Source organism: Oncorhynchus mykiss, chromosome 26 (assembly GCF_057628025.1).
Source record: "Oncorhynchus mykiss isolate SJ-2025 chromosome 26, ASM5762802v1, whole genome shotgun sequence".
Taxonomy (NCBI): Eukaryota; Metazoa; Chordata; class Actinopteri; order Salmoniformes; family Salmonidae; genus Oncorhynchus; species Oncorhynchus mykiss.
The window spans coordinates 17,000,055-17,025,443 of NC_143047.1; the positions used below are offsets into that span (position 1 = coordinate 17,000,055).

Here is a 25,389-nt window from a genome sequence, read left to right on the forward strand (position 1 = left end):
TACACTAGTTCATTTAGCAACAAGAGTTCCTTAGAATCCACACTATTTTTTATTATTTTATAGTATGAAGATTACAATTGAACATAGCTGAATAAAATTGAAAATATATTTTCTCCAAACGATTTCCAAGGAAGTGCACGCAATTCTGCGTTGAGCGGTTCACAAAGAAATAGGTCCTCATATATGCTTAATATCGAGTTATTTATGCAACTTTAGTTGTGATATAAACTTTGGGCTATATGTTTAGATTTTAATACATTCTGAAGCAGCACGATGCAACTCTAATGATGATTGGAAAAAATTCTCATGAAAGGCATGAGCTCTGATTTGTTTCTTGTGCAGGCTGCACAAACTTCATCAATCACTCATTCTCAATTTGACAAGCACTTGATAATATTCTCAACAGACCATGAATTTCCCAGCAGCATCCCCCTTGTGTGGCCATAATGCCCCCTAAAAAAATCCATGCCTTTTGCGGTGGACATTGTGCCCTTGGGCTGAATATAACAATTATAATTCCCTTCTCCCGGCTGTGGCACTCCAAAGCGCCTCTCACTCATGTGGCTCTCTCAGATATCTCAATTCTTAGCCAATGCCCGTCACATTATCAGGTCCTTCTCACAGGCATCTCAGCTAAGAAGTAGGCTACAAGTGAAGACAGACACATTGGAGACACAACTGCGCGCATCCCTCTTATTGAGTTCCGAGGCGCATATTGAAGATGTTAGAAGAACTAGGCTTACCGAACAGCTAAAGCACTAGCCTATGTCAATCTACTATCCCCAATAGTACAAAAGTTGACCTAAACATTTTTAAAAGCAATGAGGCTGATACAACAGATTACAACATTTGACTTAAAATGTTAATAAACAATTAGGCTATTTCTTCAAATCATAATTGCAGCAATGCATACACGGCAGTAAGCTATAAGCGCGAATGTTACAAAATGCAATCAATTAGCAGGAAAACACTGTTCTCAAAAGAGACTGCAAATGCATACGGTACATGCAACAATTTCAAAGACTTTACTGAGTTACAGTTTAAATAAGGAAATCAGTCAATTGATATAAATTCACAAGGCCCTATAATCTATGGATTTCACATGACTGGGCAGGGATGCACCCTTGGCAGATGGGCCCACCCACTGGGGAGCCAGGCCCAGCCAATCAGAATGAGTTTTTCCCCACAAAAGGACTTCATTGCAGACACAAATACTCCTCACTTTAATTGTGATTCAAAAAGTATCAAACATATAGGCCTATGGACTAAGCTACATGAGGTGTGCGACTGTGATTTTTTTTAAAGTAGCAAAAAAAAGGCATGCACTGTTTCTTGCCTTACTACACACACTGGGCATCATTAACAAGTGATAATACATAATTCACAAGTATTGTCACCCATCAGATGATTCTTAACTTAATGTTGTCTTTTCATATTCTCAATAATGTATATGTGAAATTGGTTTTGATTTAGAATAGACCATTATCATGCTCCTGTCTCGAAACATGCACTTAAGTCGTGAATGGAGGACACTTTTCCCATGGTTCATTTTCATGCCAGCCAGGAAGGCTATGCTCCTGTTGTTAAGCAAAGCAATCTGCTTTAATATTAGGATAAATAAATATAGTAGACTTAGCCTATTGAAAGCTGATGGGATCCTCCTATTTTTAAAAGAGGCCATCAAAACTGTTTTCTCACGCAATTGCATAGCCTATAGAAATGTTGCGCAACATGAGGTCATATGCTCTCATGAAGTGTTTGATTTGATTTTTCGAAAACATTTGCATTGATGTCAGAGTGATTAGAGGGACAATAGAGTGCTGAGTACCAGGCAGTTAGCAAGTTTGGTAGGCTACTAATGACCATCAGCAGCATCAGAGCTTGGAGAAGCCAGGTTACCATGACTAAATGGTCTTGTGGAATTTAGTGGTAATACGGTCAACGAAACAGCCCTAATCCCAAGCATGTTCAACTGTCACTGGGCATTAGCGATGTCCATCATTAGCCATACTACTGTAGTTGTATTGATGTGGACATATAGACATGTTGTAGTAAAACTAGTAATGTATGATTGCAGTCTAGATGTGAAGTTGTCATATACTGAAAGGGAACATAAGACAGCACCCTTCTGTCTGTTTCAAGGCCAGAAGAGACAGTTGCAGGTGAAGACAAAGAGTCATTCTGGCCTCATTGCGTCAGGAGTTTTGGCTGAAGCCAAAAACATTTGCAAGCAATGATGTTCTTTGAAATGCTGTTAGTGGTAAAAGCATGCAGGTACAAAGACTAGAAGTGATGATTTGCTTTGAAGCCAGAGGAGCGTGCACGGTTCGGTTGAATCCCATTGAGTGCACCCGCTGTTGTTTTTTTGTTGTAAACCACAGACGACTCAAAAGATTAACTTTGAACAGATGTTGTTATGAGGGGGAAATCATCCATGCCTGCACTATCAAACCGCTCCATTCCTGCCAGTGGGCGGAGGGCAGAGGTTTAGTCATCTCTGTCTCATCGACTGACTCATCTCGTATGGAAGGACAGACCTGTAGAAGCAGAAAGTGGCCTATCAAGACACTCAAATTAAGTGTAGCTCACTCAAGAGACTGTCTTGAAACATAACGTTGGATTGGGTTTAATAGTTGTGTTTTAAAGATTTTTTAAGCAGTTTCCCAGGAACGGTTCAGGTATGCTTCAAGGCAAGCCCCTAATCTGCTCTGCTCTGAAAGAAGACCCAATGATGTGTAAACCTTCCCACTGTGTTAACTTTGCAACCTGTGTCGGTGTGTTTCACCTCTGGCATTACCATGTAGGCGCGTCTTGTAGCCTTTGAATCGAGAGAAAATTGCTTCAAAGAATATCAACCACTCTCATTATCCCATCCTCTTTTGATAACTTCATTCACCTTACGTCAGAGAGAAACCCTAATTATTTTCACTTTAAGTTGTGACATTAGCATGAAAGACAGTAGCCTTAAATTATAATTTTAAGAGAATGATAATGTATTTACCCTCCAAGTTCAACTCACTCTTCCTCTTCTCTCCAGTTGAACTTGAAAGCCCCTTGTGACATTTGCATTAGCATACGTCAGATCCGAGGACAGATAGCAGCCTGTCCTCTGCTGTTTCAGTAAACTATTAGACTTGGGGTGTTGGTGTCAGATGCCTCATGTTGAAGAGCACAGACCACAGGGCTGGAGGAGGAGAGCCCTTTATGCATCTGTTTCCACAGGGAACCACTACAGAGACGACTTTGTGTTACTGTAGGACGTGATGCTAGGTGAAGTTATCAGGCCCTTTGAAGCTCAGAGCTTGCACCTGAATTGCATCAGTGTCACAGGGGACATCTTCCACATTGACTGCAGCAGGTGCATCAGCAGAAACAATGTGGGGGTATTTATCATACACAATATTCAGAAGTTTCAAATATTTTCTGTTTTAAATGTTAAAAAGGTCTCTTCAACTTGTCAACACTGGTTAAGTCCTGTCCACCTCTCAAGAGCTGTCACTAAGTCACTGCAGGCCATCCCTGAAGGAATGCCCAGAGATATGAGTGGTGTTCTGAATCATGGCATCTCTACTCCTGAAATAGTCTGAGTGATGTATTACTTGTTCCCACAACTGCCTCTGACACACAGGCATCACAGATGTGTGCTCAATTAACATGAGGTTTTTGTACATTTGAGAGACATTGATCTGTAAACCTCATTACTGATATCTTTAGCATGTGTGGTTTCTATATTCCACTTCCTCATGAAACCTTCATCTTCTGCAGGCCTTGTTTTTGTTTTCAAAACCTCATCTGTGAATGTTTGTATCTCAAAGAGCTGCTATTCTTTCGATTGATTTAGAATCAAGGCCATCAGCTTGTATGGAGAAGTAGCCCACGCCAGTCAGAGGCTGAAGTGGAGCCAGAATCTTTGGTCATAAAATGAGTTTATGCCAGGATTGCTCTGCTCTGCTCTACCAGCCTCTCTCCTCTGCCTCTCTGTTCCTCTCTGCTCCGCCTCCTCACTGCACAAGTGCAAGCCATCAAATATTCACTGCTGCCTTTAGAATGCAAATGCAAAGTGTTAAAATAGATCCAATATGTTTTAAGGTGGTGATACTGGAAGGACTGAAGTCATTACACATTCTCCCAAAATATACTTAAAATGTTGTTTGCATTCGCATCAGACCCCCTCCACTGAATTTTGTACAGAACTCTCATGAACTCAGGTTGAGCATTCCAACAGCGATAGTGTTGGCTCGCTGCAGTCTGATTCTGTTGGACCCACAAAAGGCTCCTTGAAATGGTAGTGGTGCATTCATCAAAGAGGATAGCCTGAAGTGTATGATGTGCATCAGCTAGTACTTCTCACACTCATGACATGACCCCTCAGACCTCAGGTCACAGGTTCAGGTTCAGCCTCAGGTTCAGCCTCATTAGCTACTCCCGCTCTCTATCAGCTATTTAATCAATTTCCTAATCCGCAATTATTCAGACGCATATTTTTTATGAAGACAAATAGCACGGCGTTGAGAAGGTTAGAGGAATGTTAACAACAAACCTGATGCAGGTATTACATTCTAAAGTTAGTTCCACAACAGTGTATTGTATTCGCTTGTTACATGTTTATATCAATTCTGACGACAATTCCCCATTGTAGAAAGGATAGTACAGTACTGCTCTGTAATAAAATAACTATTTGTCTGATACATCTGCTGCAGAGGGACAAGAGTGAGCCATAGAAATAAAAATGCTAAAAACAAATTAGCTCCCTATTTAAAAAATGAGATGGAGAACAAGCTACGTTGTTTTATGCAATATAATAGGGTTCTTAGAACTCTGTTGTGTCTGTGTGAACTGAGAGGAGCTTTTGAGATAGGGGTATCTGGAGCTGACAATTGATTTATGCCATAGAATGAGTTGGTGTTTCTGTACTGCGAAGTACCAGGGACAAGATCAGAGCCTTGTCTTAGGGGACAAACTGTACAGTCTTCATAGCAAATGCTATCTGCCTGGGGGATATCCCTTTCTCATATATCAAGTCTCACCTTGGGACTCATTCCACACATCTGTTGTTTGTCATGTAGACTAAGGGGGTGTATCTTTGCCATATAAAAGCTTTTGGTATTCTTTGTCGGAGGGTGGTTTGTCGACCAGCCATCGTTATTGCAGGGCACTCACGTCATTCACTTGTGTGTGTGTGACCTGCTCTCCTTATTAATACGGGAATAAAGATTTAGTTTAAAGACTGTGTGATAATATAGAAATAACCACTACAGCTATGAAGGAAAAACTGGAGTTTTGGTGCAGGTACAGCCAACTAGTGCAAAACTAATATTGCGATATATTCAAACTGATACGATACAATATATTGTAAAAAATAATATCCTGATATTAAACTGAATAAATGTTTTCCCCCCATCTCTACTAATAACTCTACAGCAGGCATGCTGCACAGAGCACAATGCAAATAATGCCTATTTAGTAACAAGATATTATTTCTTTGTTCACAGCTTTGAATGTCTTCATGCTATGGTTGGAGAATATTGTCCAGCCACCAGCAGCTTGAGAAGAACAGAAAAGAGAATGGTCTTGAATTAAAAGGCTACAGGGCATTGTGTGTTACTTCTGACAGCTCTAAATGGTTACTTCTGAGCTGCCTTTCATAAAAACCCAGTTTGAAGCTTTGGAAAACAGATATTCTGACAAAACATGACAGGAAGGATATAGCCACCCGGCTGGGCTTTGTCAGTCTGGCACAGAGGGCAATGGCAGCCATCAGCGGCCAACCGCTCTGTCTGACCTTAGGTGTTAGCGAAGCTGCACAGCGAAAACCTTCCCTCTCATGTGCTTTAGTGGGGCATCTGCGGAGTGGTGATAAGGAGTGGACTGTTTAAATTTTTCCCTCACTGCAGACATTTTCAAGTCCATTAAATCTCTCATAGCACTTTCTGGAATTTAAGTTAGGGCAATTGTTTGGTTCAGAATTTATGAATTTGCAACCCCAGTCGTGATAGTGATAGCACATGTTGTAAAATGGTAGCTGGGTTTATTGTCATAAACCCCTCAAACAGTAAGGTAAGCATGGATGTGCTTTACTCTGATTACAGAATTATTGAACGTCTAAGCATTTCTTCCTCTCACTGTGCTGCACATGCCAGGAGACTCTGCCATTTTCTATGAATTAGAGCTACAGTTTAAACTTAATCTTATCACATCTGAGTATCGGTGTTACTGCCAATTCCACATCCCCTAGTCAATTTCAATTAATCAAGTTCACCTCACATGGGAGTTTTACTTCGTTTGATGATTTTGAAGGTAACACTTCTCTTAATAGTATAAGAACGATGGCTCTAGTGTTTTCTATGCCAGGAGATAGAATCAGCATAGACGTGTGTGATGTAGAATGCTTTTTTTCTCCAAAATGCAGAGACTTCCAGGGACTACATACTGTCAAAAGTCTCATCAATGAATTAGACTGTAAACCGTAGGCGATTCACCTTAAAGTCAACAATTGAAATGCATTTTCCTCCATGGTTATCTATTGTTCTATTGTTTTCATGAGACATAGGTTGTGGATAAATATGTTTAATTTAACCTTTTTAACTAGGCAAGTCAGTAAAGAACAAATTCTTATTTACAATGACGACCTACCGGGAAACAGTGGGTTAACTGCCTTGTTCAGGGGCAGAACAACAGATTTTTACCTTGTCAGCTTGGGGATTCGATCCAGCAACCTTTACTGTTACTGGCCCAACGCTTTAACCACTAGGCTACCTGCCACCCAATATAAGCTTGTTGTTTTCATACCTATTCACAAACTCTTCAGCACTCCCATAATCTAATGCCGCAACTAGGAAACTCGTACATTTTTTACTTGCTAACAGGTTGTCATACATCATACATGTGCCGTGTTCAACCAGTTAGCAAGTTGGACATTTCGTAGTTTCCTACTTCCGACTAGCACACGAACGCGGTATTAACTTGTGGTCCATGCAGCTGCCGTTCCCTGTTGTGATTCACTCTAAAGAATGAGAATGTGTTGTTTGTTGTGTCTGAGAAAAACTTTTCTAAGTAGAGAGGCCAAACCCACCAGTTTTGAGATAAATAAAAGTGCTCTGCTGTAGCAAGGTTGGTGAATGGTAATTATCACAAATGAGAAAGCTTTTACCTTGCCATAAATATTTAGAGAGGAAAAACATCTATGGAAAAAAATACAAGACATCTGAATGCAGATCTTTGTGGCCTCATTGAGTTGCCTTCCACCCCAGGCAAACAAAGCGTAATGGTGTTTGTCTGGTACACATAATGCAGAGTCAGCCAAGCACTTCTCCCTCTGAGAGGAGCCTAAAGCTCCCTGCTGGATGTCTGTCTCTGCAGCATGCAGATTGAGCACGCTCAGCAGCAATGAGCCCCCCAATCAGTCAGGCCCTATTTAAAGGCCAGTCTCATCCAGTCACCCCCAGCCTCCGCCCTCTCCCTTCCTGCTTCAGCCACTTTCTTCCTGCTCCAGCCTTCAGTCTTTCCCAGCCTCACCCAGTCTCCTTCAGTCTCCTCTAGTCCTGTTCCCTCTGGTTAGAGATCTAAAAGCTTGTGGAGAGGAGGGGATCTGGGCCACATTGAGAAGGAAATGGGGGTAATGGAAGTACTCATGGGTCCACTGTTCCTGTCACGGGGTCTCCACAGTCACCAGAACGCTCCTTAAAGAGGCTCTGTGGTAGAGGGGAGGGGGCAGGTTCATTTGGAGATAGGTAACCATTTCAATCCTGCTCTCCTTGTGCCCATATTACTCCCCCAGAGAGATTGGGAGGATGTGGAGACAGGACTCAAGAGAAAACTGTTTATTTTCAGTCTGCAGTCTAACTGGAGTGGAATGTAAGTGATGAATAAAGGCAAGGGGAGGACAATAGATAACAACAGACGACTGACTTTCCCTTCACTTCCATTCAGCTGTTGTTTGTCATTTTTCATCATGAATCTATTCTGTCAATGCGTGGGAGGAAAAGGCTAGGACTGTATTCGAGCTGGAGAATAGAAAGATGGAGGACATATTTCTTGCTGTTTGCCTGTGGGATGGTCCGGTACAGAAAATACATCTTATAATGGGGAAGCTCACCATCTATGTTGTATTATTCCCAGGCTCCCATCCTGATGTCTTGAATTTGGTTGGCAGCCTGTTTCCATCATGTACCCTTATGGGAGACTTCTTGGGTTCTGGGGCTTGTTTTCCACCTTCAATGGCTGGTGACACATTCAGCCAGCTGGTTCAGTAAAGAAGGCTCTGCCATTAAACAACAACAACACTACTACCTCAGGCTATCATTCCACCCATCCCATCTCTCCCTGATGCGGCACCCCTGTTCACACCGGCAGCAGAACAGAGGAGGCTGGTTCAGTAGAGCTGGGTTAGCAGAATATAATGCCAGACAAATAAATCACATAAATAAAAATAAATCACATTACTGTATTTCCATCAACTCTGTGCTTTGGTGAAGAAGGGCGGTGTACGTGTGATCCTAGCCTCTGCCACAGAGTATCATCTATTCCATTCAGAGTTAGGTGCAGCCTAGGAACTTTAGCCAAAAGCCAAAAGCCAATCACCAAGCGAGCAGCAGCTCATCTGATTGAAGTACTTGCAAAAGGCTCAGGCTGCACTGACCTGTGCCAGATTCCCATCAACATTCCCTCAGTAAAAATCTGAGCGCTCCCAACTTGAATAATTCATTGAAAACCAACACCAGCTGGAATAACTGTGATGTTATGATGATGAGAGATCCCAGTGATTGGGCCTGCAATCGAAATCTATGTGGACATAGTGTTCTAGCATATAGGCCAGTGAAGTCTGTTTTTAGATGCAGTGAGAAACAACTCAAGTTCAGGTGCACATCACAAGTGGTGGGTGTTACATCTGTAGAATGGCTGTTTAAAGACAGCAGTCTGTTACTGAAATATTTAACACAGCAGGTAGAAGAAACCTTGAGTCTTCTCAAGTTCCTTTTCACTTTATCTACTGGTGTCTAAATGAGTCTTCTCAAGTTCCTTTTTACTGTATCTACTGGTGTCTAAATGAGTCTTCTCAAGTTCCTTTTCACTTTATCTACTGGTGTCTAAATGAGTCTTCTCAAGTTCCTTTTCACTTTATCTACTGGTGTCTAAATGAGTCTTCTCAAGTTCCTTTTTACTTTATCTACTGGTGTCTAAATGAGTCTTCTCAAGTTCCTTTTCACTTTATCTACTGGTGTCAAAAGGAGTCTTCTCAATTTCCTTTTCACTTTATCTACTGGTGTCAAAAGGAGTCTTCTCAATTTCCTTTTTACTTTATCTACTGGTGTCAAAAGGAGTCTTCTCAATTTCCTTTTTACTTTATCTACTGGTGTCTTCATGGATTGGAGCATGTTTTGGAGATTTTTGAGTTTTTTTGTTCTTTCTGGGGTTTTTTCTTTAGAAAATATTATGTTGTCTCATTTGGTTGATACAATAATTAAGATGTAGTTATGGTTTAGATATCATGGCAGACATGCAGACCCATTATTTGAACAATGTCACCCACAAAAAAAGTTATCTTGCTCTTAGATGAACTTTGCTTAAGCAGGCTCCTTTGCAAAATCTTTGTATTATCTTATCTCAGTATTATCTCTGTGATAAAAATATCTAACTTATTAACCTGTAGGGCTTTGATCCAAGTTGATGGAAATTCATGTTCTGTAATGGATCAAGCACCATAATTCTGTACTTATCATATATTTTGACCAGATAACTCTCTATTATCATCAGACAAGCTGCCTTGATCTCATTTCATTTGGCTCAGCCAAGTATTTATTTCCTGAATCTTGTGATCCAATCTAAAAGGGAAGGGAAGGCGAAATGTTATGGGCATGATAATCATTTTCTGTCTCTTTCCAGCTTCAGAGTCTTGTTACCATATTGGAAAATATTCAAAATGCTTAGGGAGGCACATCACGCTTCTCTCTCTCTCTCTCTCTTTTCTCTTTCTCTCTCTCTCTCTCTCTCTCTCTCTCTCTCTCTTTTCTCTTTCTCTTTCTCTTTCTCTCTCTCTCTCTCTTTCTCTTTCTCTTTCTCTCTCGCTCTCTCTCTCTCTTTCCCCTTCTCTTGTTCTCTCTCTCTCTCTTTTCTCTTTCTCTTTCTCTTTCTCTCTCTCTCTTTCTCTCTCTCTTTCTCTCTCTCTCTCTCTCTCTCTCTTTCTCTCACTCTTTCTCTTTCTCTCTCTCTCTCTTTCTCTCTCTGTTTCTCTCTCTCTTTCTCTTTATCTCTCTTTCTCTCTAAATGTTATGGTGTGACATTCAGATTTATGTTCTAAATTTGGAAAAAGTGTTACAATACTTAATTTTGTGGTAGAGGAGAAACATTTTCAATTTAGGTGGTGAACAATCAAGGCAAGTAATAGCTTACTGGAAATCAATGTAGTCCAACATTAAGGCACACACACTAGAACTTAATTTGATATAAAGCAAATGTGAGCCATGTTGACTTTTTATAGGTCTTACGTTGAAGAATATTCAGACAGTGCGTCCCTAGAGCTTATTGTATGTCATTGGTGTAATTGCTCTGGCCCTGGCAAACTTGTTAGCTGAGTGATGTGCTGTGAGTCAGACTGTCCGGCAACTGAGGACATTAAATCAGATAGATGATTCCCAACAGGCTAGTATAGATCTGAGCAAATGAGACACAGGATCATTTACATAAGAAATTAGTCTTTTGGGGGATATGCCTGTCCCATAAAGTTAGCAGTGTTTCTTGATACCCCTCTAGGTTTGCAGTTTTGTGGAGTAGCCAAAGGAAATTAGAGTTTAAAATGTAACCACACTTCCATGCTAATTTGCGCTCACTAAAGCATGCTCCATGCACTCCATCTGTGACCATGTGACATTTAACCTAATGAATGATTCAAGGAGATATAAATAGCACCAGTGCAACAGCTTTTTAACATCGCCCACCCACATTATCCCACACTATCCATATTTCATTTACATTTTCAATATACTTCTTTAAATTGTCCTCCTGCATTTAGTAGGTAGTAGTTTGTACCATACTCAACTCCTCGTCTCACAGAATACAATGAGCTGCTATATGTGATATTAGACATAGCTTTTGGGGTTCTAAACTTGAGACCGCTGAATATTTCTTCTATAGTTTCTAGAATGGATCAATGTATAAGGGTTTTGTAGCAGTTGTTTAAGCCCTGTCAAATGGTGAAGAAATAGTTGCCTGACTATTTCCTGAAGAATGCATCTATCGCTGTATTTCCTGGTCTTTGTCCTAGAATACTTTTAAAAAATAAAGGAGAGCCGCACACTCTAGGAGCTCAGATGCAAACATGTTTTATGTCCAACGTTTCGACCGTTTTGTCCTAGAATAAACATGTATCGATCTGAAATACATTTCCTTGTTTGAAAAAATATCACTCGCTTGTTGATTTCTATACAAACATTGATCAGGGGATTTCACTGTAAAAACCTTTGCTTAAGTGGCTGCTCTACCATCAAAAACTGATGAGAGGCAATCATCAATGGTACTTGAGACATGTACTGTAAAGATGCCTATGCTTAGGTAAGAAGATGCACAGTATTTTCATATTGATTCCTGACTGTCTTTGCATGCCTTTGGCAACCACTGTTGTTCGGACACTAATGTGTTGCTGTGAAATGTTTTGATTTGTTTCCTGCGGTGGTGAGTTTGTTCCTGAGCAGAGGCCATACCCTACACTGAAAATAGAAACCCTTCAGGAGAAATCATGCTCAGAGCGCTGTGCAGATGAGACTCACCAAGCAAACAGAATCTCTTTTGAAATCTCCCTCTTCAGAGAGTGAACGCTAATCCACAGGCACCAAGTGTAGTGGGAGTCAGATCAACATGATAGGAGGCAACAGGAGACGCACCTCCACTGACTGGTTTAATAGAGTGGCACATCTAACATCTAGTCTCTCATCTAGTCTCTCTCTTTTAGTCTCTAAGAGACTGAAAAATGTACCCAAACACAAGAAACAAAACAATGTTTTTGTGCTGTTTTTTTAACATGTACTTTACTTTGGAGAGAGAAAAATGTCCCCTTCTGATGTTCTCTTGTTTTTTTAATGTTATTTTTCATTTTCTAGCCTGGAATTGTTGGAATAGGCCATATTTATCATCTGTGAACCACCCATTGGTTTCCTAAGGGATGTCAGGGTGAGTGTGAGACATGTGAGTGCCTTCCTGAAGGGCCTAGTGATTGTATTACTTTAATGAGCAGAAAGGAAGAAGGAGCAGGGTTAACAATAGCTTGTGGGGAGCAGAGGCCACCCTACATCCAAACTTTGGCAGTGTGTTTTTCCCCTCTCAGGAATAAACCCAGAGAGTAGGCCTACTCCCCACCACACCCTTCTTCCTCCCCTACTCCCAGAGAAAGAACAATGTCAGGAAGACGTGTCAGCCGCTGATGTGTTCTAATGAGAGAGTGCCCCTTTTACAGACCCAGTCAGAGAACTTCATCAGTCTCCACTGGGGCCCAGTATGACAGAGTACACAGCCTCCCAACCTGTGAGCACGTTAATTGGCTATTAGCTGTAATATGTGCTTTCAAGCAAGCGGGCGCTGGCACCAACCAAACTACAGTCGTTGAGAGAGAAGTGATACAGTATGTCATGGCACTGAGCTGAGCTGTGTGGAGTTGGAGTGTAAGCTAATTGTGCATTTATTTTCACAGGAGAAGTCTTGTTCTGTGAAGATGCGAGTTGTAAAGAGCTTTGACTGTTGAAAGGGGGGGAGGGGTTGATGGCTGGATTGGAGTTATGTAACCTTGTAGCATGAATAGATGACGAGTGGTAGAAGTAGTGGCCGTATACACACAGGGAATAACAACATTTCTCCGCCTCCTTATCCCACACATTCTAGAGTTTTCCATGTCAAGAGGTGATTATGCAGTACATTAAAATAGCAGCACCATTGGTTCTTTATTTAAGTGGCAATTTCGCATGTTGAAGGTAATGTTTGTGTTCTGGTCCAAGTTTTTGGGGGTAATAATTCTTGTCAGTGTGCATAAGCCAAAGTATTCCATCTGTCTATCCACATGGGATGCTGATGCTGTTCAATGAGCCAGGTGTTTCTCTTGTCTCAGTAGCACACTAGTGTCTATTCAACACCCCAGTTTACCTGAAAATAATCCACCCAAAAACACAAATTCCTTTAATTTAGTGTTAAATAACACTAATATGTGAACAAATGTTTCATTTTGGTATTATAATAAGGTTGTTAGGAACATGGAAAATTGTTGTGGAAATCTGTTGCAGCTTAAGTCGACTACAAAATCCACAAATAAAATAAAATTGTATTTGTCACATGCGCCGAATACAACAGGTGTAGGTAGACCTTATTATTACCTAATTATTAACTACAAGCCCTTAACCAACAATGCAGTTCTAGAAATGGAGTTAAGAAAATATCCAGTTGAAGAGGGAGGTGTTTAGTCCCAGGGTCCTTAGCTTAGTGATGAGCTTTGTGGGCACTATGGTGTTGAACGCTAAGATGTAGGTGGGAAAGGGCAGTGTGGAGTTGGATTTGGGATTGCGTCATCTGTGGATCTGTTGGGGGGGTATGTGAATTGGAGTGGGTCTAGGGTTTCCGGGATGATGGTGTTGATATGAGTCATGACCAGCCTTTCAAAGCACTTCATGGCTACCGACGTGAGTGCTATGGTGTGGTAGTCATTTAGGCAGGTTATCTTCGCTTTCTTGGACACAGGGACTATGGTGTTCGGCATGTACTGTAGGTATTACAGACTCGGTCAGGGAGAGGTTAAAAATGTCAGTGAAGACACTTGCCAGTTGGTCCCCGCACACTCTAAGTACATGTCCTGGTAATCCTTCTGTCCCTGCTGCCTTGTGAATGTTGACCTGTTTAAAGGTCTTGCTGACATTGGCTACGGAGAGCATGATCACACAGTCATCCGGGAACAGCTGATGCTCTCATGCATGCTTCAGTGTTGCTTGCCTCGAAGTGGGCATAAAAGGCATTTAACTCGTCTGGTAGGCTCACGTCACAGGACAGCTCGCGGCTGTATTTCCCTTTGTAGTCCGTGATAGTTTGCAAGCCCTGCCACATCCAACGAGAGTCAAAGCTGGTGTAGTAGGATTCAATCTTAGTTCTATATTGACGCTTTGCCTGTTTGATGGTTCGTCTGAGGGCCTAGCGGGATTTCGTATCAGCGTCCGAATAAGTGTCCCGCTCCTTGGAAGCGGCAGCTCTAGCCTTTAGCTCGGTGCGGATATTGCCTGTAATCCTGTGTGGAGTAAAGCTATGCTCTCTCTATGGACTTGTTGGCTAGCTAGCTAGGTAACTAACAAACGTAGCTAGACACAATAACACCAAAGACAATATCAGCATGTAACGTAGCTGCTGTAGTTGGTGCAGTTTGTTTAGGCGATTTTACAGCTGTCAATTTAGTCTAAAATCATACCATGTTCAACCTGCAGATCGATGTGCCTCACAGAGTGGGGTCAACATTCGCAACAGCAGATATACTTTTGAGAAGATTGGAAACGTTGCCCATGCTACGTCAATGAGCAACGCGGTGCATTCTGGGCGATTCTGGTACAAGGAGTGCTCTCCTTCAAGGAGTGAATGGGCACTATTGGGCACTAGCTCAAAAACCCAACATTAGCAGGAATTTCGTAAGCAAGACATCAACAAGAACATTATAAATATTTTCCAAGATGTGAGATTAACTTGCAATCTGTAGTATCGTATAGCTTTGGAATCGTTACATAAGGGGCTTTCAAGGAAAATAGGCACGTTTCTCGACATAACACTGTCTTTGAGAAGGGATTGTGTGACTATTAGCTTAGCAACTGCATGGCGCAGCATGACAACATAAGCGCGATTGGTCAACAGTCTGCTGGGTGGAGTATTATAAGGTCCATCGTTCATTGGATTCCAATCTCCTTTCTATAATATCTCTGGCAATGGCAACATGCAATGCACCCTGAACAAAAGAGGCAGACAAATAGGAAAAATGTCCTAAGCCCTCCATTAAATTATACATTTCTCGAGGTTGGAATATCGCAAAAATATGATCAATGGCTCATTCGAGAGAAGACATCCTCCAGTTATGACATCGGCCAGTATTGAAATCGGACATGTATGATAGACGTTTCGCAATCTAAAAGTCGTATTCCTATTAACTTCCCGTGTAGTGAGAGTGACTTTGTCACAATGTTGCGTCATACCGGACGGATTTTGGGGTAATAAGGTTACACACAAGGGCAATTTATAAGGGCCTAAGGTGTGTACTGAGGGTGTACATTTTTCCTATATTTTCTGTCGATAGGCAAAGATTTAGTGTTTTTGTCAACACAACTTTGCCTCAGTCAGTTACCATGTATGCAGTGCCTCAACTTGGAGGTGTCAAAGACAAACGGTCCCTGGTTGAAATATGTTCTCCCTGTGAGGCCACAAGGAGATGTAATGTGATCTCTTTTCATCTTCAGAGTACTCTTATAATGGTGATTTCTTCAGAAAGGATACTGTTAGTGTTTTGTGGGGAAAGTGTAATTGAAAATGATCGCATGATACGATAGCTTTAAAAATATAATAATACTTTGTAGTCCGTCATAATGATTTAATTGGGTTGGAAAGGGGATGTAAAGGGTTAATGTAGACCTTCATTGTGTTTTCTTCCCTCTGCTGACCTCCCCTCACTCTGCTGGGGAGCCATCGTCATGTATATCATCTGATAGTGTTTGATATGGTGCCTCATGGTACAGCAGCACAGATGAGAGCTGTTGAGTCTTAATTACCTATTATACCCCAGACGAGACATTCATCTCACTGAACAACTGAGGAGAACAGCGGTCGGCAGGCAAGAGTGGAGCTCTGGTGCAATGTGTCTTATTGTCCTGAAATCCCTGTTTTCCCATAAAACAGCAGAAATCTTCCCTCATACGGTTTGCCCTGGGTTGGTTCTGTGTGTTCTGTCATGGAGGTTAGCATAGGGAACACGTTTTGCTTCAGCGTACAGACCTGCTCACTGTATCTAACTTTCTCTCACTCTGCGGTGGACCTCCTTTTGTAAACCTCCCCCTCGCCTCTCGTTGCCATAATCCCTTCGCTATATTGTGCCGTTTGCCTTCCTGAACCAGGAATAAAGGCACTTTGTGTGTCCTGTTTCCCTCTTCATGTTGTCTCTCAGCCTTCCTCCTCTGTGGATGTGCCACCGTAAGTACATGGCCCTAACTGACTTGTCCTGATGTGCACACAATGGAGCGCACTGACTGACTCACTTCACCAGGCTGGGCTGCTGCTGATAAGCTCTGGGCCTATGTTGCTGCTCTCTGTGTCTGGACCAGAGCCATCACAGTTTAAAGCAAAACCCCGCTGGGTCCCCCTTCCTGAGCCCTTCAAAACCCACCGCATACACACAGACACACAGACACACACTCCCACCCACAGAGAAACAAGCCAGGAGAGAGAGACAGGCAGGGTGTTCCTCTTCCTATTATAGGAGTTGCAGTTGTAGGTTACTTAAATGGAACCGCTCAGTATTAGCTGAGGAACGCTCAACTCTGTTCTCTTGTATTGAGACGGAGTTCAGTTTTGACAACTGTTCTCGCGATTTGCTATCAACAACATTGAGCCAACATCTGTCGATACTTGTAAAAATTTAATTCTGAAAACACTTACCTGTACCTATGTTTGTCCTGTACCACTGCGGTCCTTCCGACGTGTGCTTAAATTCATACTTTTAATAAAAACGTTTATTGAATTCAACCACCAAATTTTTCCTCATTTGTGTTGCTCATCTCAGCGTGAATGCGCTTGGTAACTCAATGTTGTTGCTAACAAATCACATGACCAGCTATCAAAACTCAGCATTCCTCAGCCAGACATGTATTGACATGCATCCTCCTTTCCTTCTACTCTCCCTCTCCTTCTCCTACTGAAACATCAGTTTATCTGCTTCGTGTCATGTTTTTGAGATACCTTTCTTCTGCCTTCTACATTTTTTAAGTCTTGTTTTGTTGAACTGCGATTGGGACTTGTGTGTCAGACGAAAGTGGGATAAAACGACTAGCTATAAGCATTTATAAATATATTAATGCATTCATTTATAATTCATTACACAGACTTGGTTCATAGTGTTACTGAGTTCTCGACACTCTCCTTTGTCTTAGAGGCGATCATCACTGAATTACTGTACCATTTTTGTCAGAGAGCACTGAGCATGCAGCAGTTGAGTGGTTCCTCTAATGTGTTCAATAGGCAAATGAGGCTGCCTACATGTTTTAGGGGTTTCTGAGTTCTTGTCCCAACAAAAGAGCCTTTGGGATGACACACTGCCCATACTATTACAAGTTGCCTAGGTTACCCTGTCTGCAAAACATCAACCCCTGACCCAGCCGGCGCTCTAGCCTTTCACTCCTGAGGAAAGCGTCTCAGAAGGCCTAATTAATCACCAGCACAAGTAGTCACATGAATGAGCCTGGAGGCATGTTTGCTGGGATTGGCAGACTTTTAGAACATCATCCCGGTCTGAGCCTAATCACTGTGTTCTTCTCCCATCAAGAAGGGAGGCATTCCCTTGCTATTCAAAGCAACTGAAACTTTCAATGCTATATGTTTAATTTACTGTAAGGTTCTGCTTGTCTTTTCTTAGTCAACCTTGTGTTCTTTTTATTTGTGTTCTTGAACGTAGCCCTGTTTCTTTGTGTTCTGGAACGTAGCCCTGGCTTTCATTTTTGTTCATTGATTTCACCTGTGTTCGTTTCTCACCTGGTCTCATCAGCTCCCTATTTAGTTCAGTTCTTTCTGTTTGTATGGTTGTGAGGTATTGTTTGTTTTTGCCTGCCTACCTGTGTTTGACCATTGCCTGCCTACCTGTGCTTGACCATTGCCTGCCTGCCTGTGTTTGACCATTGCCTGCCTGCCTGTGTTTGACCATTGCCTGCCTGCGACCACGATTCCTGCCTACCTGTGTTTGACCATTGCCTGCGCCCACGATTCCTGCCTACATGTGTTTGACCATTGCCTGCCTGCCTATGTTTGACCATTGCCTGCCTGCGACCACGATTCCTGCCTTCTGCGAAGGCTTAATTAACATCTGCTGCACTCTGCGTGTGAATATACACCTATTTCTCCCTGAGTATTCGTTACACTTACGCTACCCATCTCCAGGCATTATAGTGCCCTCCACTAATATTGGCACCCTTGGTAAATATGAGCAAAACGGGCGGGGAATTTTGTTGTTGTATTTTTTTATCCTCCTGGTCTTTTATTCAAAATATTCACAAATCTCAATTTAAATAAAACTTATTTTTCTCAAATATATGTGTGCCATAATTATAGGCATCCCTTCATTCAATACTTTGTGCAACCTCCCTTTGCCAAGATAAAAGCTCTGAGTCTTCTCCTATAATGCATAATGTGGTTGGAGAACACATGGAAAGGGATCTGAGACCATTCCTCCATACAGAATCTCTCCAGATCCTTCAGATTCCGAGGTCCACACTTGTGGACAATCCTCTTCAGCTCATCCCACAGGTTTTCTATGGGGTTTAGGTCAGGGGACTAGGATTGACATGGCAAGACCTTGATTCTGTGGTCAGTGAACCATTTTTGTGTTGATTTTGAGGTGTGCTTTGAATCATTGTCCTACTGGAAGATCCAACCATGGCCCAGTTTAAGCTTCCTAGCAGAGGCAGTCAGGTTTTGATTTAATATCTGTTGGTACTTGGAGTCCATGATACCATGTGTCCAGGGCCTTTGATTGAAAAACTCCCACAACATCAAAGATCCACTATCATACTTCACAGTTGCGATGAGGTACTTTTCTGCATGGCTGTCTTTCTGTCTACACCAAATCCACCTCTGCCGTTTGTTTCCAAAAGGCTCTATTTTGGTCTCATCTGACCATAGAACCCGGTCACATAGAAAGATCCAGTAACGTTTGGTAAACTGTAGGCGCTTCAGTTTGTTTAATGACAGCAAAGGCTTTTTATGGCAACCCTCCCAAACAACTTGTGGTTATGTAGGTAGTTTCTGATCATAGTTTTGGAGACTTTCTGACCCCAAGACCCAACTAACGTCTGCAGCTGTGATCCTGAGAGATTTTTTGGGCAACTCAAACCATCCTCCTCACTGTGCGTGGGGTCAATGGTTGAAAATGCACATTTCCACTATCAGGGCAATAATTAAGAAGTTTAAAGCAACTGGAGGTGTTAACAATCGCCCTGGAAGAGGACATGTGTCCTCTTCCAGGGCGATTGTTAACACCTCCAGTTGCTTTAAACTTCTTAAGTATTGCCCTGATAGTGGAAATGTGCATTTTCAACCATTGAGCTATTTTCTTATAGCCATTTCCTTGTTTGTGCAGCTCAACAACCTTTTGTCTCACATCATTACTGTATTCTCTCGGGTCTTTCCCATAGTGATGGATGACTATGGAAACTTGGTCTGTGTGTCATCTTATATTTACACTACCGGTCGAACGTTAGGACATACCTACTCATTTCTAGGGTTTTTCTTTATTTTTACTATTTTCTACATTATATAATAATAGTGAAGACATCAACACTATTAAACAACACATATGGAATCATGTAGTAACCAAAAAAGTGTACAAATCAAAATATATTTGAGATTCCTCAAATACCCACCCTTTGCATAGAAGACAGTTTTGCAACCTCTTGACATTCTCTCAACCAGCTTCACCTGGAATGCTTTTCCAACAGTCTTGAAGGAGTTCCCACATATGCTGAGCACTTTTTGGCTGTGTTTCCTTCACTCTGTGGTCCGACTCATCCTAAACCATCTCAATTTGGTTGAGGTCAGGGGATTGTGGAGGCCAGGTCATCTGATGCAGCACTCCATCACTCTCCTTCTTGGTAAAATAGCACTTATACAGCCGGGAGGTGTCAGGTCATTGTCCTGTTGAAAAACAACAGATGGGATAAGCCCAAACCAGATGGGATGGCGTATCGCTGCGGAATGCTGTGGTAGCCATGCTGGTTAAGTGTGCCTTGAATTCTAAATACATCACAGACAGTGTCACCAGCAAAGCGCCCTCACCCCATAACACCTCCTTCACCATGCTTTATGGTGGGAAATACACATGGCAGTTGGAACCAAAAATCTCCAATTTGGACTCCAGACCAAAGGACAAATTTCCACCTGTCTAATGTCCATTGCTCATGTTTCTTGACCCAAGCAAGTCTTTTCTTCTCATTGGTGTCCTTTAGTAGTGGTTTATTTGCAGAAATTCAACCATGAAGGTCTGATTCACACAGTCTCCTCTGAACAGTTGATGTTGATGTTTCTGTTACTTGAACTCTGACGTATTTATTTGAGCTGTTCTTACCATAATGTGGACTTGGTCTTTTACCAAATTGGGCTATCTTCTGTAAACCCCCTGTATAACTGATTGGCTCAAACTCATTAAAAAGGAAAGAAATTCCACAAATTAATTTCTGTGCTGTACTCCAATCAATATTTATTTTTGGCTTAACTACACTGCTTATAATTACTATATTCTGTCTTCTTATACATGTACCACCTAATAGGATTTAGTTTTATTTTGTGTATGTGTGAGTTAAGTTTTGTTTTGTCCTCTATATGGCCATCCCATTCAACAGTACAATGAATGTCAATGTTTGTATCACTGTCTTTTTTAAATTGATTTTCATTGGAAAATAATAAACATAATATATTTTTTTAAAAGAAGGCACACCTGTTAATTGAAATGCATTCCAGGTGACTACCTCATGAAGCCGGTTGAGAAAATGCCAAGAGTGTGCAAAGCTGTCATCAAGGCAAAGGGTGGCTATTTGAAGAATCTCAAATTTATTTTGATTTAACACTTTTTTGATTATTACATGATTCCATATGTGTTATTTCATAGTTTTTGATGTCTTCACTATTATTCTACATTGTAGAAAATAGTAAAAAATAAAGAAAAACCCTTGAATGAGAAGGTTTTCTAAAACTTTTGACCAGTAGTGTATACCCCAGTCAAACAGGAAGTCATGGGTTACCACTTAAGTGTTCCTAATCACTCTAGTGAACTTTAAAAAATGTAGAATATGAATGGGAATATACTAAAGTTAGATTTTACTCATAAGAATTTCTAGGCGTGCCAATAATTGTGGCACACATGTTTCAGAGAAAAATATTTAACTTTTTTTTCAATCATTATACTTAAATTAAAGGTTCGATTTTTGTGAATATTTTGAATGAAAGACCAAGAGGATAAATAGCAGAGAATTCTTTTCACAGCCCGTTTTGCTCATACAGTATTTACCAAGGGTGCCAATATTAGTGAACACTGCACTTTGAGTGATTGAACTGTTGTTCAAGCGACTCTCGTGATTGTTCATAATCATACACCATTATTCACAATGTTCTTTCTAATTAGCATGTGACCAAATACAGTACTTACAGTAGATATTGGCTGCATTGCAAACACGTGAAAGACACACCCTTCCCCTCAGACCTCAAATTACTTGGACACTTCTAATGACGTATGAGGATTTGACACTTGCAGGACAAGGGGCGAGGGAAGAAGTAATTAATTTTAAATGGACCGCCCTTGCATGGAAATGTGTCACTCGTTCGTCCCACGGTTGTGTTTTCAGTCATCATGGAACCACCAGTAGTGTTGTTGTGTGCTTTATATGCGCTAATCAATTATGATTTGCATTTCATATCTTGGCTGGAAGACAACGCATACTATCCGAAGATATGAAGTAAATCGAAAATTACAATGTATAAGTGTGATAGCAGGGAAAGTTCAATGCGCAAGCTAACTTTTCCAAAAGCTAGCCAAACTAAAACATAATTACTTTTATGATTCGTGTTTTTGCCGTCATGCGTATCAACAGCACAGTTTCTAATTATTATTTTTTTTTAATTACTTACACTTGTGTTGGTTTTAAGTTTTGGTATACTTTTCTTAGCGGATCTACAATCATCGCGAATTGGATTATGCGGCGTTTCAGGCCCCAGAGTGAACAGAATTGTACATTCGCACAGTTGCCAACTTCCCTTGCTTGGCTAACTGTTTGGACCGACGGCAAAGATGGTCGTGGGGATTCCACCAAGGGTATAAGGCCAGGGTAAGTGGAGGAGGGTGTGTCTTTTAATGAGTTTGAAACGCAGAGAATAACAAGGTTGTTTGTTTCATAGGAAAGTCCAATGCCGCTCTGCATACATACCACTGACTCAAGTAATAAGATTAAATGCTATACTTTGTCACCATAGCAGGCTAGCAAGGGCAGAGATGCTGCACTGATTTATAATGCAGTACTGTGTTCCTGATAAAGACCTTTACCTACAGATAGACAGACCATTGGAGGTACTGTTTCCTGTCTCTGAAAGTATACCATTCAATCTGAGGTAAACAATAATCAACCATCTGCTATGTTTATTTTGAGTTTTAGATAATTCATTAAAAGCACATATTTCCTTCTGAATTTGTTGAATGTATAACAGTAGCATTACTTGTTAATGTTTATCTATTCTTGGTTTGGAAAACACATTTTTGATATCTGGAAAAGAAATGGAAATGTTTTTTCCCCCACTGTTTAGCTTAACATCCTTTCTGTGAAAGGGTAATGGTTCATTGTCGTGCTGCCTTCAAACAGATTCTCATAGTGATGTTTCAACTCTAGTCTAATTCTCACCCCATTTTTTTTTTTTCATATGACCTCATGTTAGGGGATATTTAATTTGGCTTGTCAAAGCAATTGTTTTAGTCTGCTGAGTTGATCTGGAAATAGCTGGAGGCAATCTAGATTTGTTTTCATGTTAATTATCTCATTTTTTTCTTACAGTATGTTGTTACCCAGGTTTCTGAATAAAACACTGTATAATAGTACATTTGGATATGAGTTACCTTGTTTTTTCTTCATGTAGTTATCTGGGGAGTGTGCATCCTATCACATGCCCACATCTGACAGACCATTCAGCCCAGGGACCTCCCTGACCCCACAGTCTCAGTGTCCTGACCGGTGCCTCTGGAGCTGTTCTCCCTTACTGTTCTGTTACAATGGCCGTGCACACTCTGCCTTGTTTTGTCAAATGAAATGTTATTTGTCACATACACATGGTTAGCAGATGTTAATGCGAGTGTAGCGAAATGCTTGTGCTTCTAGTTCTGACCATGCAGTAATATCTAACAAGTAATCTAACAATTTCACAACAACTACCTTATACACACAAGTGTAAAGGAATGAATAAGAATATGTACATAAAGATATATAGATGGCCGAACGGCATAGGCAAGATGCAGTAGATGGTATAGAGTACAGTATATGCATATGAGATGAGTAATGTAGGGTATATAAACATTATATAAAGTAGCATTGTTTTAAAGTGGCTAGTGATACATGTATTACATACATTTTTTCATTATGTTAGTGATGGCTGTTTAACAGTCTGATGGCCTTGTGATAGAAGCTGTTTTTCAGTCTCTCGGTCCCCGCTTTTATGCACCTGTACTGACCTCGCCTTCTGGATGATAGCGGGGTAACAGGCAGTGGCTCGGGTGGTTGTTGTCCTTGACAATCTTTTTGGCCTTCCTGTGACATCGGTTGGTATAGGTGTCCTGGAGGGCAGGTAGTTTTCCCCCGGTGATGCGTTGTGCAGACCTCACTACCCTCTGGAGAGCCTTACGGTTGTGGGCGGAGCAGTTGCCGTTCCAGGCGGTGATACAGCCCGGCAGGATGCTCTTGATTGTGCATCTGTAGAAGTTTGTGAGTGTCTTAGGGGCCAAGCCAAATTTCTTCAGTCTCCTGAGAACCAGTGGGCTTCAGTCTCTCACTCTGTCTGTGTGGGTGGACCAATTCAGTTTGTCTGTGATGTGTACGGTGAAACCAATGACTACTCAGTGACATCCCCAACTCCCTTGTGTTACAAGGTTTTGGCTAAACCCCTTAAACAATGACTGTCCTCCTGGTAAACTTGAGCCCACTGTGGTCACCATGTGAGATGTGTATTTGAGAAGAAATAGGAGACCTTGTAGGTTTAAGGTCTTCACAGCGGCCAGAACAAAATGAGCAGATTGAAAACCTACAGCATTTCAGTTTGATTTTCAGCAGTTTTCTCTTGGATCATTCTGGATCTATTGAAAGCTCCTAGATAGACACACTACACTGAACCATCATAACGTAACCTTTTCCACTGATCCCCTTTAGAGTAATTTATGATGTCGCGACATTCACGATTTGCACAAATGTATTGAGTCTTTTTTCATTGTCTTCACAGCGATCATAAATGTCATCGAGCTGTACAACAATGTCACATTCAAATCACACTGCAGCGTTCAGCTTTACAGAGCCTTCAGATGTATCCTTCTGTCCTCACTCTAACGTAGAATCCCTCCACACTGGGATTTAAAGGAATGAGTGCATTAAATGACAGCCCTGGGGCATACAGTGTGTGGCTGTGAGAGTCATAGAGGAAGACGCAGGATCTATTTAAATTCAATTGGAGTCCAGGAGTAAACAGTGTATTCACATGTACCAACTGTCTGTCTGTTTGACAGATTTAATGTTTCACTTTATCACGCTCACTGGAGCTTTCATTTTTATTGGCTTCGTTAAATGTGTCTTTGGTTTACAAACTACTAGCCTCTGGCTGCGTTCCATGAACGCTCACATCACCATGCTTGACTACATCTTTCTCAGTGACCATGGAAATCTATTATCTTGAAAAGCTGTATAAATGAATACAGTCTCTTTTCTATCGCAGTATATGAATGTAATACTATACAATTATTTACTCAACATTCAGAACTGTATATTGATATGAGTATTGTTACTGCTTTCTAAGGTGTGATAGCTGTGTGAACATAAGCAGTGTAACGTCAATTCATTTATTAATGCAAGAGCTCTACTATGTCTTCTAACGGTGGTTACATTGACCTTGTTATTGAGGCGTTGCTCTCACCTCTCATGCACCCTCATTAACAGGCAGGATCTATGTGTGGCTGGTTTATACAAATATTCATTTTCTCTCTCTCTCTCTCTCTCTGGCTCCCACAGAAACCCCTGTGAAAGGAGAAGATGTTCTAGGAGACAAATCGTTTTCTGACTCGTCCCTGTTTGCCCACTGGGGTCAGGAGCTGAGCGCTGACAGCCGCAGGGTGGCCCTGAAGATGTTCCAGTACTACGGCTACAACGGCTACCTCAGCGACCGCCTCTCCCTGGACAGAGCCATCCCAGACCTCAGACCTGATGGGTACGCTGAGCTATCTGAATGAAGCACTGAGAATATCACCCACTTAAACTTCTGCTGTCCCCCCAAGTCATACCAGTAGCCTAGGGGCTAACAGGACCTGTCTGAATTCACTATGGTCTGACTATAACACACTAGTTGTGAAAGTTTGGGATACAGACTATACGGAAGAGCACACATTAGAGTCCCCAC

General features: G+C 41.4%; 1 protein-coding gene across 1 annotated transcript in view; it reads left to right on the top strand.

Moving 5' to 3' along the window:
• The window catches only part of LOC110506485 (polypeptide N-acetylgalactosaminyltransferase 18), an 84,436-nt gene that overhangs the window by 10,035 nt on the left and 49,012 nt on the right, over nt 1–25,389 (top strand). Inside the window, exon 2 of the mRNA XM_021586128.3 lies at nt 25,005–25,200. Within this exon, the coding sequence (XP_021441803.2) occupies nt 25,005–25,200 (196 nt within the window). The remainder of the gene's footprint in view (nt 1–25,004; nt 25,201–25,389) is intronic.